The sequence below is a fragment of the Phoca vitulina genome, unplaced genomic scaffold, assembly GCF_004348235.1.
Source record: "Phoca vitulina isolate PV1807 unplaced genomic scaffold, GSC_HSeal_1.0 scaffold81, whole genome shotgun sequence".
In the NCBI taxonomy this organism is placed as follows: Eukaryota; Metazoa; Chordata; class Mammalia; order Carnivora; family Phocidae; genus Phoca; species Phoca vitulina.
Window position 1 is genome coordinate 802,636 of NW_022589784.1, and position 16,495 is coordinate 819,130.

General features: G+C 62.5%; 2 protein-coding genes and 2 non-coding genes across 6 annotated transcripts; 2 read left to right on the forward strand and 2 right to left on the reverse strand.

Moving 5' to 3' along the window:
* Nucleotides 1-3,341: 3,341 nt before the first annotated feature.
* On the reverse strand, nt 3,342-3,414 carry TRNAF-GAA. The gene has a single exon. It is a non-coding gene; the product is annotated as a tRNA-Phe (tRNA).
* Nucleotides 3,415-3,544: 130 nt separating this feature from the next.
* Nucleotides 3,545-3,618, forward strand: TRNAN-GUU. The gene has a single exon. It is a non-coding gene; the product is annotated as a tRNA-Asn (tRNA).
* A 127-nt stretch (nt 3,619-3,745) lies between these two features.
* On the forward strand, nt 3,746-10,291 carry NDUFS7 (NADH:ubiquinone oxidoreductase core subunit S7). Of its 3 annotated transcripts, none has more exons than XM_032394943.1 (8): nt 3,746-3,898; nt 4,737-4,782; nt 5,613-5,681; nt 6,128-6,245; nt 7,289-7,468; nt 7,542-7,588; nt 8,341-8,429; nt 10,135-10,291. In XM_032394943.1, exons 1-8 carry the CDS (start codon nt 3,883-3,885, stop codon nt 10,230-10,232), a joined length of 663 nt encoding a protein of 220 aa, XP_032250834.1. In that variant the 5' UTR covers nt 3,746-3,882; the 3' UTR covers nt 10,233-10,291. The 3 variants fall into 3 exon arrangements, with proteins under 3 accessions (XP_032250834.1, XP_032250835.1, XP_032250836.1); XM_032394944.1 differs by having other exon boundaries at nt 3,748-3,898; nt 4,746-4,782; XM_032394945.1 differs by having other exon boundaries at nt 3,748-3,898; nt 4,749-4,782.
* Nucleotides 10,292-10,795: 504 nt separating this feature from the next.
* On the reverse strand, nt 10,796-13,958 carry GAMT (guanidinoacetate N-methyltransferase). Its single transcript, XM_032394691.1, has 6 exons — nt 13,709-13,958; nt 12,606-12,751; nt 12,376-12,439; nt 12,044-12,111; nt 11,759-11,869; nt 10,796-11,207 (listed from the first exon to the last, which is right to left on the reverse strand). The coding sequence occupies exons 1-6, from the start codon at nt 13,887-13,889 to the stop codon at nt 11,067-11,069; spliced, it is 711 nt and encodes a 236-aa protein (XP_032250582.1). The 5' UTR covers nt 13,890-13,958; the 3' UTR covers nt 10,796-11,066.
* Nucleotides 13,959-16,495: the final 2,537 nt, after the last annotated feature.

Sequence of the window (16,495 nt, forward strand, 5' to 3'; positions counted from 1 at the left end):
AAGAAAGCCTCTGTGAATGCGTTCCTCCAGAACACGCGTGTGTTTCCGTGTTTGCCTCCTCTTGAGGCAGGCCCCGAGGCCACGGTGCCGCGCTCGGGTTTCCTCGCGTTTCAGCTCTGCTGTCCTTCCCTGTGCGGAGAACACGTGCGGCAGGATCCTCCAGCGGCCGCTTCCCACCCACCCCCTGGTCCCATGTGGATGTTCCCGTGTGGCCGCATCTGGCCCAGTGCTGAGCGCAGTCTCCCCGGAGGGCGGGACCCCCACCCGTAGCCGCCTCAGTCACTGTGTGTGTGGCCATGGGGTCGCAATGTGGGGACCGGCTCCTGCAGAAGCAAGGCCTTTGCCTGGAGGCCAGGCTCACGTTCCTGCCCAGGCCCAGAAAAGGAGGCAGCTGGGGGGTCACCCTGGTACCCGAGGGTCCCCAGCGTGGGCCCTGGCCTTTGGAGACCTGCCATGGCCTGTCCTGACCCAGTCACAGAAATTCTGTGGCCTGTCAAAGCCATGCTCAAACGAACTCTTTATCCTAAGCTGCCGGGAGACCGCGCAGTGGGTACACGCTCAGGCGGTTCATTCAGCTCGAGGCCCTGGCCGGGATCAGCAGCCACTAGAGTGGGGGCTTAGAGGGAGAGCCTGCTGGGAGGTGGGTGGGCTCGGGCCCCGAGAAGGGGCTGTCTGAGCCGGCAGAGGCCCGGGCCACACACACAACCACGGGTCAGTTGTGCAGCGGGAGAGGCTGGGAGACGGCCCCAGAATCCTCCCGATGGCGGGGGGGGTGGGGCGAGCTAGCCTGGGACAGCGGGGCTGGGACCACAGAGGGTCGACGGTTCCAGTCCACCGTGGAGCCCAAAGCCAGGCCACTTGGTCGCTTCCTCCACAGAGAACAGCCCGACGTTGTCTCCAAAGCGGGCCGTGCCCCTTTCTGGGAGAGCCTGATGGCTCCGTCCACCACTGGCCGTGCTCGATGCGGTGGCTGAGGTGGGCCGCTGGCGCAGTCAGCCTGTCCGGACCAGCGTTAAATGCCCGCCGGAGCCCCACCTGCACCCTGGGCCTGCGCCCTGTTGTGGGGAGCCTGAGGGTGCTCGTCCTATGGCTGCTGGGCAGGTGTGAGGGGCGCGGGGCCCGGCAGCTGGCGGCCCCATGGGGGTCCCTGGAGAAGCACGCACAGCACAAGCCTCTGAGACACAGACTGCCCCCAGCACCGCCCTCTTGTCCACCGCGAGGCTTCCGTCAGCCCACCCCTCGCCCCCACTCCTACTCCTGTCTCCCCCCTTGGCGCTGCAGACATCAGGCCGGGTCATTCTCCGACGGCCGTCCTGGGTGCTGCAGGGGGGCTGGGCAGCATCCTGGACCCCACCCCTCAATGCCAGGAGCCCCCCCACACACACACAAACCCATGACCATCTTGCCTCCTTCCCCCGCCCCACCTCTGCCCCTTCCCTCTGGGCTCTAGCTCCCTGGCCTCTGTGTGGCCTCCCTGCTGCCCCCTTGACCCCCTGCCCTCCCCTCCTCCCACCGCCCCCAGCCCACCCCTTCTCTGAACTGCTGCCCACCCAGACCCCAAGGCCCTGCAGAAGCTGCTCGTCAAGTTGGTTTGCTTTTCTCACTCCAGCCGGACGATGCAAAGGAACCATCCCACCCCTAGTACCTGTGGTCACCACACACCAACATCCCCGCTCTCTGAGATGGGCAATTGTCATTGCACACACCTTGGCCCCTCTTCAAGCCTATTGGTATCTAAAAAACTGATTTTAAAAAAGTCACGGGACAGGGGCGGTGGGGGGGTGGGGTGGTGCCTGGCTGGCTCAGTTGGTGGAGCATTTGACTCTTGATCTTGGGGTTGTAAGAGCCCCATGTTGGGCATAGAATTGTTTAAAAATAAAATCTAGGGGTGCTTGGGTGGCTCAGTGAAGCACCTGCCTTCGGCTTTGGTCATGATCCCGGGGTCCTGGGATCGAGCCTCCAGTTGGGCTGCTTGTGCTCGCTCGCTCTCTGCCAAATAAAATCTTTAAAAAATAAAATCTTTAAAGAAAAAAAACAATTCACAGGATGTGTGGGTGACTTGGTTGGGCGTCTGACTTTGGGTCAGGTCATGATCTCGGGGTCCTGGGATGGAGTCCCCAGTCGGGTTCCCTGCTCAATGGGGAGTCTGCTTCTCCCTCTGCGCTGCCCCCCCACCCCCGCTCATGCCCGCACGTGTGTGCTCGTTCTCTCAAATAAAATCGTTTTAAAAAAAAGAAAAGTAATTCCCTATAGGGTAAGAATCTGAAACCTCAGGGAAGCACACTTGCACATGTAATAGTCCATCCCCTCCCACCCCGGGTCCCTGATTCACTGCCCCCACTGCCCAGGTTCCCGTGCCCGGTGCCCCGTCTCACTCCCCCAGCCAGCCTCCCACTGCAGGGCTCTCCCAGGAGGCTGGCTCAGACCTCCCTGACCTCCCCTCGGTCAAGCAGCCTTGACCAGGCCCATGGCCTCTAGCAGCGTTCTCTCTTGTGACCTAGCAGCTGGAAAAGACGCTCTCTCGTGGTTCCGGTGGGGCTGGAAATTCACTGAGCAGCTTGGCTGGGTGACTCAGGTCTCATGAGGTGCCAGTCGAATGTCACCAGGGCTGCGTCATCTGAAAGTTCAGCTGGGGCCGGGGGCTCAGTCCCCAGGGTCCCTCACTCACAGGGCAAGGACGTTATGGGCAAACAGAAAACTTGCATAAAGCTCAGACTTCAGTCACATCCACTTTGGTTCATGAATTGCAGCAAATGTGTCCTGCGGTGTAAGCTGCTAACAGAACTGGGTGTTGGGTACACAGGAACTCTACTATGTCGGCAACTTTCCTGTGAAAATGCAAAGTTTAGTTAAGTAAGTTACAAAATCCAGCTCCACAGGCTAGCGGGGAGCAGGAAGGAAAGGGGAAGGGGCCCCTCACCTCCCACCCGGGACCTGGAGCTCCCCGGGAGCGAGACCAGGTGGGCTGTGCAGGCGTTCGGGGGCCGGAGTGGTCCTGCCGGGAGGCCCGCCTGCCGCTCCCCTGCGCTTGCCTGTGTGAGCCTCAGTTTCCCCCAAGTGTAAAATCCGGCAGGTTTGCAAGAATTAGGGGGCATACAGGCGGAAGGTGTTCTTGCGAACTCCTAACAACTAGCGCTCGTTCTAATCCTACCGCTTAAGAAGTGTTGGGAATCGGGCTAGAGTCCACGTTTGGGCCGGAATCACGGTCTGGGGGTGGAGACAGGGGGTTGAGGGCTCCGTTCCTCCCCCACGTGGGCCTGAGCCGGCGGCCCCGCCCGTCGTCTGCAGAATGGGGGGCATGCTGGGGAAGGAAAAGCCAGGAGCCGGAGCGCCAAAACAGCTGCCGAAACCCGGGATCGAACCAGGGACCTTTAGATCTTCAGTCTAACGCTCTCCCAACTGAGCTATTTCGGCTGGCCGGCAGGGGCCGCCGTCGTCCCAAGTCCGGCTCGCGCCGCGCCGCCCGCGCGCCGCCGCCGCTTGCGCCAGGCCTCCCGGCTGCGCGCGCCTCATAGGAGGCCAGGGGGCGCGGGGCGGCAGCGCCGTCTCTGTGGCGCAATCGGTTAGCGCGTTCGGCTGTTAACCGAAAGGTTGGTGGTTCGAGCCCACCCAGGGACGCTGTTTTGAGCTTTTGTTCCCGACGTAAGGAGCGGGCGAGCGACGCCCCTGCTTTATGCGGGACGCTCCGCGCGCACCCCCAGGCCAGCCTGTCCGGGAGGGGGAGTCCGGGGGCGCGCCGCAGGGGAAGTCCACGGAGGCGGAACGTCCCAGGGCCGGGGTCCGGGTTCCGCGCGGCAGCCGAGCCGCTTTGGGAGCCGGGCCTGGAGACCCGGAGCGCTGAAGCGGACGGACCGCAGAGGTTGTTTGAAGGCCGAGGCGGACATGGCGGCGCCGGCGGGTGAGCGGGTCGGGTCGGGGGCGGCCGCGGCGGGGCGACGGGAGCCCCGACGAGCGGGGAAACCGAGGCCTCCGGGGCTCCCAGCGCGGCGTGCGGCGGAGAGCTGCCGTCCGCAGATGCGGGGTAAACGAGAGTACGAGGGCTGGCGGTGCGGGGGAGAGCGTCGTCGGGGTCCGGGGCGGCGAGATCCAGCGGCTCGTCCGAGGGCAGGGGCGCTGACCGTGCTGCCAGCGCATCCCAGACCTGGATTTCCGCCCGAGGCACCGGGAGGGACGGGCGGCGCGCACCGGACCCGGGCCCCGCCGGGAGCTTGGTTGTCACGCGCGGCCCAGGGCCGGGAGCCCGTCAGGCACAGCAGAGGACCCCGGGGACCCCAGCGAGGCCCTAGCATCTTGGGAGAGACAGGCACCACGCAGCACAGAGATGGAGGTGCAGCGGGGTGACCGCATCCAGAGAGCCGGGGGCATGGGTGGTACGGAGCGAAACCTGCCCGTAAGACGGGCCGGCATGTGCCCGCGTGGGGCAGGGTGCTCCAGGCGGCGCGGGCCGCAAGTGCAAAGGCCCTGAGGCAGGAGCGACACTGACCTGCAGGAGGAAAGGGAGGATGGCCCGGGTGTGGTGTGGCCTTTTTTTCAGGGTGTGGGATATTAAGCAGGGTAGGGACACTGTGTGGGGCACATTCTGAAAGACCCCTTTTTACCAGGTGTTTGTTAAGTGGAATTTAGATAGACCCAGGGTAACAGGAAGGACGTGCCAGGCGTAGGGCTCATGGGCAAACCCCTGGAGGCTGGGCCCCACCAGGGTTTATCGCCTACAACTCACTGCCTGCACCGTGTGGCTCTCTCAGCAGCTCCGGGCCTGCTCTGCCGGATCCTTGCTCTGCGGTGAGTGTCTGCGTCTCCCCCACCACACGGCCCTGCCCGGGAGGGCTCGCTGGCGGGTGGGGGTGCATCAGAGCACGGCGGAGCTGGGGTGGTCCTTCAGCAGCACTAGGAGGGGGCCCACCTGCTGAAGGTCACATAGTCCGGCAGTCTTGCAGGTGGTGTTCAGGCCTCTCCGTGGGGACGGTCCCGGTGGTGGCCGAGCCTGTATTCAGACCCACGCCTGCCTGCCCTCCTTCCCTCACAACTCACTCACGTGTTGCAGGAAGGCGGTTGGTGCATTTGCTCAGGTGGCGGCCTCAAGTAGGCCTCCTCAGGACAGGGAGGCAGGTAGTCACCGTGCCCTCTCAGTGGACAGAGCCCAGAAATGAAATCTCCGGCGCCATGGGGCAGGGACATGGCAGATCTGAGGAGAGGGTCTTCCTGATGGAGGGGAGATGGGAGGCTTCGAGGAGCACTTGGGCTTGGGCCGACTCTGCCTTGTTTTGAGAAGACGTTTTTTCTAGGAATCAAACGCATTCACTGTAAAATAAAGGGGAAGTGAGAGAACTAGGAGATGAGAACCAGACACCTCCTAGACAGGGCTCGGCAGACTTTCCATGAAGGGCCAGATTGGCTCTGTGGAGGCTCAGCTCTGCCTTTGTGAAAACAGCTGAGATAGTCAGAAAGGGGTGGATGTGGTTGCATGTCAATAAAACTTTATTTACAACAACAGGCAGAGGGCCAGGTTTGGCCCCCGGGTGGAACTTCCCCATCCCTGCTCCAGTGTAGCCTCTGTCACAACGTCTCAGGGCACCCCAGGCTCCTCTTCACGTGTACCCCTCTCCCTGCAGCTCCGGCGTGGGCGTGGCTACCCAGGTGCGTGGTGTCCACTCAGGCGTGGCTGCTGACAGCCCCAGCAGGTGAGGCCGGCCTTCCTGGGACCCCGCGCACCCTAAAACCTCCCTTTGGCACCGCAGCAGCCCCCGTGACTCCAGGGCCCTCCCTCCACCGTCAGGCGATGCAGCCTGGGTCCCTGCCCTCGGAGCCTTGCCCAGCCCCCTGCTGCATGTCCAAGACAACGGCTGCGCGTCCCCAGACCAGAAGGGCCGTTGATAGCGTGTCAGCAGAGCTCCTGCTTTCCGCATGGGGAGACCAAGTTTCCACGGGGACAGAGGGCAGCTGCCAAAAGTTCATTCTTGTCCTGACCCTGGCAGCCCAGCTCCTACCAGTGCTGCCCCAGAGCGGCCCATGCCCCAGCTTGCTGCTGCCCTCTGAGAGGGGGCTCTGGGCTTGACCGTGTGGTGGGGGGTGTTGGGGTGCCTGCCTGGCTAAGGCCCTCCCTCCCCTTGCTGTGTGTTCTTACCAGCACCCAGCCCGCTGCGTCCACGGCTGGAGCCGTGGCCCCCAAATCCTCCGCACTTCCCAGCAGCCGAGGCGAGTATGTGGTGGCCAAGCTGGATGACCTCATCAACTGGGCCCGCCGGGTGAGCCCCTGACCCCTCCCGCGTCCTTCAGGCCTCCCGCCACATGCTCGCACACGTGCACACCTGCCCCTGTCCGCTGCTGGCCCTGATGTCCTCTCGGTGCCCGTGCCATGCTTCCTGGTCTCTCCCTCCACCCCCAGGGAAGATGACCTGCCTCCCCTCTGCGGATCTCCTGTTTCTGTTTATTCTTCTCTTTTGACGCAGAAGTGATTTTAACTGGGAAAGTGGTGTGTCCCTGGAACAGTGGCTCCTTCCTGGGAAAAACCCGAAAACACTCCCCCGCCCCCAGTACTCACTGGGGACAGTCTGCGTGTTGTGTGCACGTGTCTCCCCGATTCACAGGGCAGTGGCTCCTCTTGGTGTGTTGGGGGTCCCAGGGGCAGGCCGTTCCTGTGTGCCTCTGTAACCGTTGGGGCCATGGCGAGCGTCCCGCCGGGTGTCCCCTGCAGTGTTGGTCCTAACTGCCCATCGGAGACGCCGTCAGGGTCAGCCCCCTGTGTAGCCCAAGCCCGTGGGGGGCAGGCAGGACCCATTCCGGGTCCCCGGCTAGGCAGAGGAGTCAGCGGGAGAAGGAGCCACTGGGTGGGTGGAGGCAGTGGTCAGGGCAGCGGCATCCAGGAAGCCTTCCTGGAGGAAGAGGCATTGGGCGTCCCTGGACACTAGGAGTGTTAGGAAGGAGCCCGTCGGAGGGGCTGAGCCCCAGGGTCTGAACCTGTGCCCCACGGGGCTTTCCAGGCACTGGGAGCGGCGCGTGTCTGTGTCGGGAGGATGGGACCTAGGACGTGCGGGTTACGTGAACTATGTCAGTAACGCTCGTTTCACCTGGGCTGGGGCTCTTTACTTTTTTGGTGACGTGGCTGCTGGGAAGTGTTGACCCACAGGTGCAGTTTGCTTTACCTTCCTGTTGAGCACACTGAGCCGTGACACCATCGGAGGGCCCTCTGGGGCCTGGAGGTGGCTTGGCTGCCGTGGGGAGGCCTGACTGATGGGCTTTGAGCTGGGGCGGGTACCGTGCCCCCGGGCTGAGCACCCTGCCCCCGCAGAGCTCCCTGTGGCCCATGACCTTTGGCCTGGCGTGTTGTGCCGTGGAAATGATGCACATGGCCGCGCCCCGCTATGACATGGACCGCTTTGGCGTGGTCTTCCGCGCCAGCCCGCGCCAGTCCGACGTGATGATTGTGGCCGGCACGCTCACCAACAAGATGGCCCCGGCGCTCCGCAAGGTAGGCCCGGCCCTGAGGCTCACCACCCGCCCGCCAGCCTCGAGCCGCACCCAGACCCCACCGTCTCTTCCAGGTGTATGACCAGATGCCAGAGCCACGCTACGTCGTGTCCATGGGGAGGTGAGTGCCCGCGACACGCTGGCGCGCCTCCTGCCCATCTCCAATCCCTCTGCCGCGGTCACAGGGGGCATCTGTGCTCTCAGGACACCCTGCGGCCCCTCCCCAGGGCGGCACCCCCCCAGGGCATCCCTCCTGTGCCACTCAGAGTCGCCCCTGTTCTGCCCCTGCTTCATGGATGTAAATGGTGCCCTGCTCTGTGGGCTGTCTGCACACTCCTCGCCCTCCCTCCTGGCGCCCAGTCCCTTCCCCATGCCACCAGCAGCTGCTTCCTCACCTCAGTGTTCTGAGGTAGAACTCGGGCCACAGAGTCCACCCTGTTCAAGTGCGCAGTTCCGTGATGGTCCATGTAGTCACGGTGCTGTCAACTGTAGCCCCTAGTTCCAGAACATTCCATCATCCTCCAAGAAAACTCCACCCCCATCAGCTGTCACCTCCCCCCCATCCCCCGCCCCCAAGAGCCCCTTCCCGTCCGTGGATGAGCCTGTTGTTCTGGGCGTGTCACCCACGTGGACTCACACCCCATGTGGACTTCTGTGTCTGGTTCCCTCCCTGAGCATCTGAGTGTCGTGAGCTCGGGGTCCGTCCATTTGCTTCTGCTCTCCCTGATCCCACAGAAGGCCTCGTTCCCTTTTCTGGGACTCCACATCCCATTCCTGCCCATTCCTGGTACCTGTTTGCACCTGAAGGCAGGTGTGCGTTGGGGGCAGGGCTGGGGGTGGCCAGTGTGACCCTCACCATGCCCCCCCCCCCAGCTGTGCCAACGGAGGAGGTTACTATCACTACTCGTACTCTGTCGTGAGGGGCTGTGACCGCATCGTGCCCGTGGACATCTACGTCCCAGGTGAGCCCACCCCTCCCATGTCACAGGCCCCCGCACCCCCCCAGAGGCGGTGGGCTCCCCCCTTTTCAGGATGAACAGATGTAGGTCCAAGTAGAAGAGTGAAGCCCCAGCCTCCTCCTCCCTTGTCCCTTGAAGGTCTCCCCCACTGAAGAGTCTTGGGTTTTATCCAGACGTGGGCCCAGGCTGGTGCTGAAGGCTTAGCCTGAGCTGGGTGGGACCGCGGATCCTCGGCTTTCTTTAAACTACACTTCACATGGTCCCACCTAATAGACACAAAACCCACGGAACACAGTTAGAAAACAGAGACTGGTTCTTGGAGACCAGGACCAGTGTGCACGGGGCCTCCCTTGGACCCCAGATCACCAGGGTGGTCAGATTGTGCAAATAAAAGTGCAGGGTCCCCAGTTACTTCTGTCCGGAAAGCAAGGAATGTTTGCGACACGTTCATACTGGAGAAGTACTGGTTGTCTTTCTGAAGCCCGTGTTCGGCTGGCCACCCTCGGGCCCCAGGGCCTCTGTGTCAGAGGTCAGGGGTCAGCGGGTGGTGCTTAGCCTGCAGATGAAGGCGCCGTGTTCTTGGGCTCTCAGTGCCGCATGGAAAGCCCGACCCGAGGCACGGAGAGCAGAGGACGCTCAAGGCCCCTATTCCAGGTTGCCCAGGAAAGTTTAGGTCACGTTCTGGCGCCCCTCAAAAGGACATTGGATGGTGGTGATTTGTTTAGTGTCCTGCAGATATTTCCTGAGGGCCTTAGACACACCAGGCCGCAGGGCGGCCCCCATTGGGGGGGGCCAGGGCCCGTCTAGTGGGGGAGGGCACCTGGGACTCCACCCTGCAGGGCGAGGCCAGGCCCTGCTCAGCTGCCTTGTGGGGTATGTGACCGGGGGCAGATCTCCACAGGGCCTCGGCCCCTCCATCAGGGGGTACTGGGATGGTACTGCCGGATGCTGGGCCCAGGGCCGGACGCGCTCGTGGTTGGCCTTCCAGGCCCCCCGGGTCCTGGGCAGGTCTCCTGGGTGGTGACCTGTCCGTCTGCTTCTTCTGGCGGGGTGGTGGGAACGGGGACTGTAGGGGAGCATTTCTCCAGGGCTTCCCCTCCCGTGGGCCGTGTGGGCCTCCCTGCCCAGCCTGGCTGCTCTGCCCCTTCAACTCCCCCCTCCCTCCCTGCTTTCCAAGTGCCCACCACCACCAGGGGCGAACATGGCCTGGGGTCCGGAGGCCACCTGCCCTTGTCCTCCTAGAGGTCCTGAGCCAGGTCATCGGGGGTAGCGGACAGGGCAGCTGGGCCCAGGATGGGCAGCCTAGTCCTCCCCACTGCCCGAGGCTTGACTGCCAGGGTCAGGAACTCGGCGGCTCCTTCCCTGTGATGGGCCGAACCCCCAGCCTGGGCAGTACAGGCTAGAGGAGGTGCTGGAGAGGGGGCCCCAGGTCAGACCTCTCGCAGACGTGGCTCTGCTGCCCCCTCCTCGTCCCAGGGCCCTGTCTGGCCTCCAGCTGCTGCGTCTGGCCGAGCCCTTTGACCATCCTGAGCAAGGCAGCCTTTGCCAAGTGGCAGGGGGTGGGCCCGTGGCCCCAGCAGGGAGGACAGGCACAGGTCCCACAATCCAGTCACTGGTCTGGGGGGGCCTTGGCTGCCCTCCCAGGGTCCAGGATGAGCTCCGCCCCCTCCCTGCCAGCAGGGAAACTGAGGCACAGTCCCACCCACAGGCTGCCCACCCACAGCCGAGGCCCTGCTGTATGGCATCCTGCAGCTGCAGAAGAAGATCAAGCGGGAGAAGAAGCTGAGGATCTGGTACCGCAGGTAGGGCCGGCCCCTCCGGCCCCTGCAGCACCCCTCAGGATGGTCAATAAACCGATAGACCCAGCTGGCCTCCCCCTCCCCCTCCCTGCGCGACCGGTGGGCAGTGTGGGCTCTGGGGGTGTGAGAGGTCAGTGCTGTCCGGGCAGGCCCCGTCCTACCTTCTGTGCACGGAGACGCTGAGGCCCTGAAGGAGGGGAGTGGACGGGCCCAAGAGCCTGTGGTGAGAAGAGCGGCACCACGTCTAGGGGTGAGGCGGGGGTCCTGGGGAGCACGGCTGGGTTTGAAGGTTTTGCTTTGTTTTGAGGCTCTCAGCCTGCCCTGAGCGGGTGGGACCAGAGACTCGGTGGCCGTGTGGCCCTGATGAGCGCCACCCCGTCCATACCCCAGCAGCCAGCTGAGGGAGGAGGTTGACAAGCTGTACATCGCTACGATCCACTGGTCCTGTGGGTCTGCGGTGGGCACGGGCGGGTCACGTGTGGGGTCACGTGCCGGCTCAGAGGTGGTGGTGCGGAGTGGCCCCGTCTCCCCGGGGGCCCACTTAACAGATGGTGTTCTGTTGTTTTTACTTTTTGGAGGGGCAGGAGAAGTCAGTGAAAGCACACAGTCCTGCTGATTGGGCAAGCCCAGGGTCAGCATTTATTTTGTCCTCATGGATGCGGACAGGGAGGTCATGGTATTCCCATTGCAGGGACGGTCAGGGAAGTTTACCCTCTGTCCCACTGTGGGTGTGGCCGGACTCGAACCCAGGGCTGAGAGCCCAGAGCCTGCACTCCCGGCTGCAGAAGCACTGAGTGGGGGCACAGGGACAGAGGTGGTTGAGCCAGAGGCCTGGGTGGGCTCAGTGCTTGGTGACCAGGGGCGTGATCATCTGCGGGAAGGCGTAGTAGCGGCACTCAGCGGGGGGCACCAGCTCCATCAACTCCGTGCGGATGTTCTCCCGCCTGAAGCCCGCCTCCAGCAGGGCTGGCACCTGTGTCTCCTGGGGGGGTGGGGGAGCGCCAGGTCGCTTGCAGGGCCCTGAGGCCTCACGAGACACCCGCAGCGCCCACTCTTCCTAGAATGGCATTCACAATTGCCAAGGCCCCTGGGAGCTGGGCACGGCAGCCCGACTGCTGACCAACAGAACCAGGAAGCCCGAGTTGGGGTGGGCATCCTCCAGGTGTCTAAACTCAGGTAGCAATGTCCTGACTCTGTGGGGCACCAGCAGGCTGCCCACCGCACACCCAGAGCAGGGACAGCATGCCTAAACCTACAGACCTGTTGGGTGGAGGAGGGCCGAGTGAGGCGGGATGCCTGGGTGGGGAGCCTGGACTGGATCCCTGTGTCCTCAGGGCACTGGGGAGCCACGGAAGGCCGTTGAGCTGAGACGTTACCTGACTTGTAAGTGGAGGCTCACAATCCACCCAGGAGACCAGCCCCTGAGGCCAGGGACCCTCCCCAGGTCACAGGCTACTCCTGCCGCTGCCCCAAGGTTGCTGCCTGGCTTGGGGCTGGGGCGTGGACCCACACGGAGCTCCCGGGCTGCCACACCTCAAACATGGTGGTGATGTCTGAGTACTTGGACTTCATCAGCTCCCCCCAGGACGTGAGGTTGCAGTAGGTGAGGATGCCTCCAGGCTTCAGCAGGCGAAAGGCATGGCCCTGGGCAGGGACAGTGGTCAGGATGGAGGTCTGGGGTATGGACAGAAGCCACTGCCCAGTGGGCCTCCCACCCCCCAGCAGGACGGAGAAACAGGAAGGAGAGGTGCTCCGTGTGTGAACGGCAGCCACCTGCACTCACCCCTGGGGGTGACCGTCCCCCCAAGCAGGTCCTACCCTGATGAAGTTGAACTGGTGTGTGTGCCAGGTCTCCTCGGACAGCGGGTACGTGTCATACAGGATCCCTGCACGGGAAGCGGGGTGGGGGCCAGAGCTCAGCGGTGTGTGCACGTGGAGACGGGCCCCGCCCAGAGCTCACAGCATGCTGCCTCCTCCGGGGACAGCAGGGAAGCGTCCCCCACAGCTGTTCCTCCGGGGTCTGCCACGCCCCCCCAGTGCAGCACTGCTGTGTGTTCCGTACAAGGTCCCTCTGCAAGCCAAGGACGGGGGCTAGTGGTGGAAACTCAGGCAGAGGCGCCCCCTCCCCCGGCTCCCAGCCCCCGCCTCACCATCGAAGTGGCCATCTGGCAGGGTAGGTGTTACGTCCTCCCACAAGCCTTTCAAGGGAACCACCTAGGGGCCCGGGAGAAAAGAGAAGGTTGAGGGTCCCAGGTGTCCAGGCTCTCCCCACCTGCTGTAAGGGAGAGGGCAGAGGAGTTCCCAGGGGAGAAGACCACTTCCTCCATCTCGGCGGCTACGCAGCCCCCCCCCCGGGGGCAGCGCAGGCAGAGGTGGGCACCTTGTGTGGCTGCCGTTGGGCCCAGTCCTGGAGCCTCTGGAAGACGCTGTCATTGCACTCAATGATCCAGTGCTCATCGATGGGGACCTCCTGCACCTTGGAGGCTGCGATCGCCATGCCGAAGCCCACCTCCAGCACCCGGCCCCCTGATCACACAAAGAACCCAGTATCACATGCCAGGCTGGGGCTGGGCAGCTGCCTGGAGGAGGGGGCACAAGGGCAGGGCCTTTGTGGAGAGAAATGTTTGCCACAAGGCCGGGAGGGCACAAGTAGGGCAGAGGCGGAGGGTGGTTTGGAACACAGTAGGCCTGAGCGGGAACAGCATGGGCTCTGGCCAGGGACGTGTGGGCAGCCGATCTGAGGCCTGGCCCCAGTGGGGAGGTCAGACCCTGGACTTTGAGCCCTGGTGGCGCTTATCTCTCGAGTTGGTTACTTTTGTCTACCCTCCTTGCTACAATGAAATGGGGGGGGGGGGGTTTGAGGCCTGGGGCCTGGAACACCTGGGAAGGAGGTGGGTCCCCACTGGCCCAAAGACAGGCAAGGGGGACACCCCAACTATGCAGGGACGCTGGGTACGCTTATTGGCCAGGTAGAAACACGGCCACCGGGAGGACCCCCGCCCCGCCCCTGGGGCACCCCGCAGTCTCTGACCTAGGCACAGGGCCACCCCTACAGCTGTTTCCCAGCCTCAGCTTTCCCGGAGCTATTCTTAGCCCGGGCGGGGCTTCCGGGGACCCTGGGGCAGGAACATTGCCCGCGTGTGCCTGGGCAGCGCCCCCCGCTCGGGCCAACACGGCCTCCCCGGCTTCATGCGGGGATAGCGGCCGAGCTCCACGCGAGGTCATCGTCGGAGAGCCTGTCCCCATCTGCGGGGTGGGCCCGTTACCCCCGGACAGGAGGTTCCGATACTTAGGAGGCTCCTGCTGTGTGCAGGCCCCTGCCGGCAGCACCCACTTTTATGTCCCCGTCGCCCCCCGCTAGCCTCATTTTGCAGGCGGGAAAACAGAGACACGGGAGGCTCGGGTGCACCTCAGCTGGAGAGCGGGCTGCACACCGGATCTGAGCGACCTTCAGCCTCAGTTTACCCCTGCGCGCCCGGCTACCTTTGGAGGAGGCGGCGGCCGCCAGCGCGTGCATGTAGGGGGTCTCCCAGCGCTCCATCACCGGCTTGCCGAGGATCTGCAGGTGCATGTCCCCCGCGTCGTAGGCCGCGGGCGCCGCCTGCCACGCGGGGCTGCAGTTCTCGCCGGGGGCGAAGATGGGGGGCGCGGCGGGGGCGCTCATGCTGCGGCTGGAACGCGCGCCTGGACTCGGCTGGCGACGCGCGGGCCTTGTCCCTGCGAGGCCTTCTGGGCCGGGGGGCGGGGCCGGGGCGGGGGCGGGGCCGGCCCGCAGGCCGGAGGGGCGGTCCCGGGCGCGGACTGCGCGGTGGACCCGGGGGCCCCTAGCGGCCGCCGCGCGGAAGGCGCCCTGGGCAGCCTATGCAGGTGGCACTCGCTAAATGTCACCCAATTGAAGCGATGCCCCGGAACGCCCTGCCTGAGACAGAAGGCAGGTTATATTTGTTAGGTGTTGCTGTGTAACAAGTGACCCAAAGGTGCCACTTCAGACAACACACCTTTCTTAACCCTTAGCTGGGTCCTCTGTTTCACGCCCTCTCAGAATGCGCTGTCAGGAGGCCAGCCAGTTATGGGGGTGCCTTTGAGGGCTCCCCTAGGGAAGGATCCGCACTGGCCGTTGGTGGCACCCAGTTCCTCTGGGGCCGTTGGCGGGAGGGCCTCCCCAACGTGACAGCATGAGAGTCTGCAATGTCAGAATTGTTTGAGACCTAATCACAGAAGCGACATCCCTTCACCATGGCCAGGCACACGAGGGCAGGGATCTCACAGGGCCAGGAAGAGCAGAAAGCGGAGACCGCTGGGGAGCTCTCAGGGGCGGCTGCCCACACAGACCCCAGCGAAAGCAGTGAGGGGGCGGTCAGCTCGGAGCCTCCCCTGTGGTTTCAGTGTCCCCTGACATAAGGGACCTCCCAGTGGTCACCTACACGCAATTTGGACCGCATCCCAGAAAGTAGCCATGGGCACAGTACCGTCTGGCTGCCAACTTAGCCAAATGGTTTCTGTTCCAGCTTCAGCTTCCTCTTCTCCCAAATGGGCTAACCACTCTTGTTCCTGCTCCTGTTGGTGAATGAGTGACACGTGGTCCTTCCTTGTGTCCACTCTTTGTGAGAGGCCCTAGTGTGTGCTGCAACTGTCTGCACGTCACAGCCTGGAATCAGAGAGGGAAAGTGACTTCCTTGAGGGTGCACAGCAAGTCGCGGCAGAGAGGATGAGAGGAGGGATGTATCTGACTCCAGTCTTTTTTTTTTTTTTAAAGATTTTATTTATTTGACAGAGAGACACAGCGAGAGAGGGAACACAAGCAGGGGGAGTGGGAGAGGGAGAAGCAGGCTTCCCGCTGAGCAGGGAGCCCGATGTGGGGCTCGATCCCAGGACCCTGGGATCATGACCTGAGCCGAAGGCAGACGCTTAACGACTGAGCCACCCAGGCGCCCCTGACTCCAGTCTTAAAAGACTGTGTACATGTATATAATATATATACTTCTGATTAGAAAGGTGACACGTTTGAGCAAAACATTTAAATGTTACAGACTTGGCATCAGCCTGCAGATCACATCCCCCTGCTGTTGTTTTGGTACAGCTTAGAATGGTTTTTACATTTTTAAATAGTTGTGGGGGGGAAGACTATTTTACAACATGTAAAAATTATATGACATTCACATTTGTGCGTTGGTAAATAAAGTTTTATTGGCACACAGCCACCTCCATTTGTTAACACCAGCACTCTGGTGTTTTCTGGCTATAATAGTCCAGGTGCGTCATGGCTATGAAGCCTTACAGCCAACAAACCCAAAAATATTTACTAGTTAGCTCTGTACAGGAAAAGTTTGCTAGCCCTGTTGTAGTGCAGTGGGTCCTGGGAAGTGACGTTCATTCATTCATCAGACACATATGGAGTACCTTACTTCGGGGGTCCCATCCTGACTCCCCTGGAGCTCACAGCCTACTGGGGTGGGGGGATGAACAAGAATAAGTGATACGTGGGGCACCTGGCCAGCTCCGTCTATGGAGTGTTCAACTCTAGATCTCAGGGTCGTGAGTTTGAGCCCCACGCTGGGTGTGGAGCCTACTTAAAAAATTTTTTTAAAGTTAAAAAAAAAAAACACAGTAAGTGAATGGGTTAGACCAAAAGGCAGAAACAATCCAAATGTCCATCAGTGTGTGAAGGATAAACACACGCTGGAACACGCTCCAGCCTTAGGAAGGAAGGGACCCTGACACCTGCCATGACGTGGAGGGACCCTGAGGACACCGTGCTCAGTGAAAGGAGCCAGACCCAGAATGACACATCCCGCAGGACCTCCCAGGAGGTCCCCAGAGGAGGCCCGTCCACAGAGACAGAGAGGAGAGGGTGGGAGCTGGGGCTGGGGAGGGGGTGGGGGAGTCCGTGCTTCATGGGGACAGAGTCTCCATGTGGGGAGATAGAAAGTTCTGGAGACGGAGGGTGGGGGTGACAACAGGACGGTGTGAGTGTGCTTCATGCTGCTGACTGTGCGCTTAGAGACGGTTACGATCTTTTTTTTTAAAGACTTTATTTGGACAGAGACACAGAGAGGGAACACAGCACGGGGAGTGGGAGAGGGAGAAGCAGGCTTCCGGGACTTGATCGGGACTCGATCCCAGAACCCTGGGATCACAACCTAAGCCGATGGCAGATGCTTAACGACGGAGCCACCCAGGCGCCCCAAGATGGTTACGATCTTGAATTTTATGTGTATCGTACAACATTAAGAGACCAAAACTGTATTTTGTGTATTGGGTATGCACGTA

Coding starts and splice junctions, on each gene's coding strand:
- NDUFS7 (XM_032394943.1), top strand. Junction 4,783..5,612: donor TGCCGGATCCTTGCTCTGCG/GTGAGTGTCTGC, acceptor CTCTCCCTGCAG/CTCCGGCGTGGGCGTGGCTA. Junction 5,682..6,127: donor GCTGCTGACAGCCCCAGCAG/GTGAGGCCGGCC, acceptor TGTTCTTACCAG/CACCCAGCCCGCTGCGTCCA.
- GAMT (XM_032394691.1), bottom strand. CDS start 13,889: ATGAGCGCCCCCGCCGCGCCCCCCATCTTCGCCCCCGGCGAGAACTGC. Junction 12,440..12,605: donor CCCAACGGCAGCCACACAAG/GTGCCCACCTCT, acceptor CCGGGCCCCTAG/GTGGTTCCCTTGAAAGGCTT. Junction 11,870..12,043: donor ACCAGTTCAACTTCATCAGG/GTAGGACCTGCT, acceptor GTCCCTGCCCAG/GGCCATGCCTTTCGCCTGCT.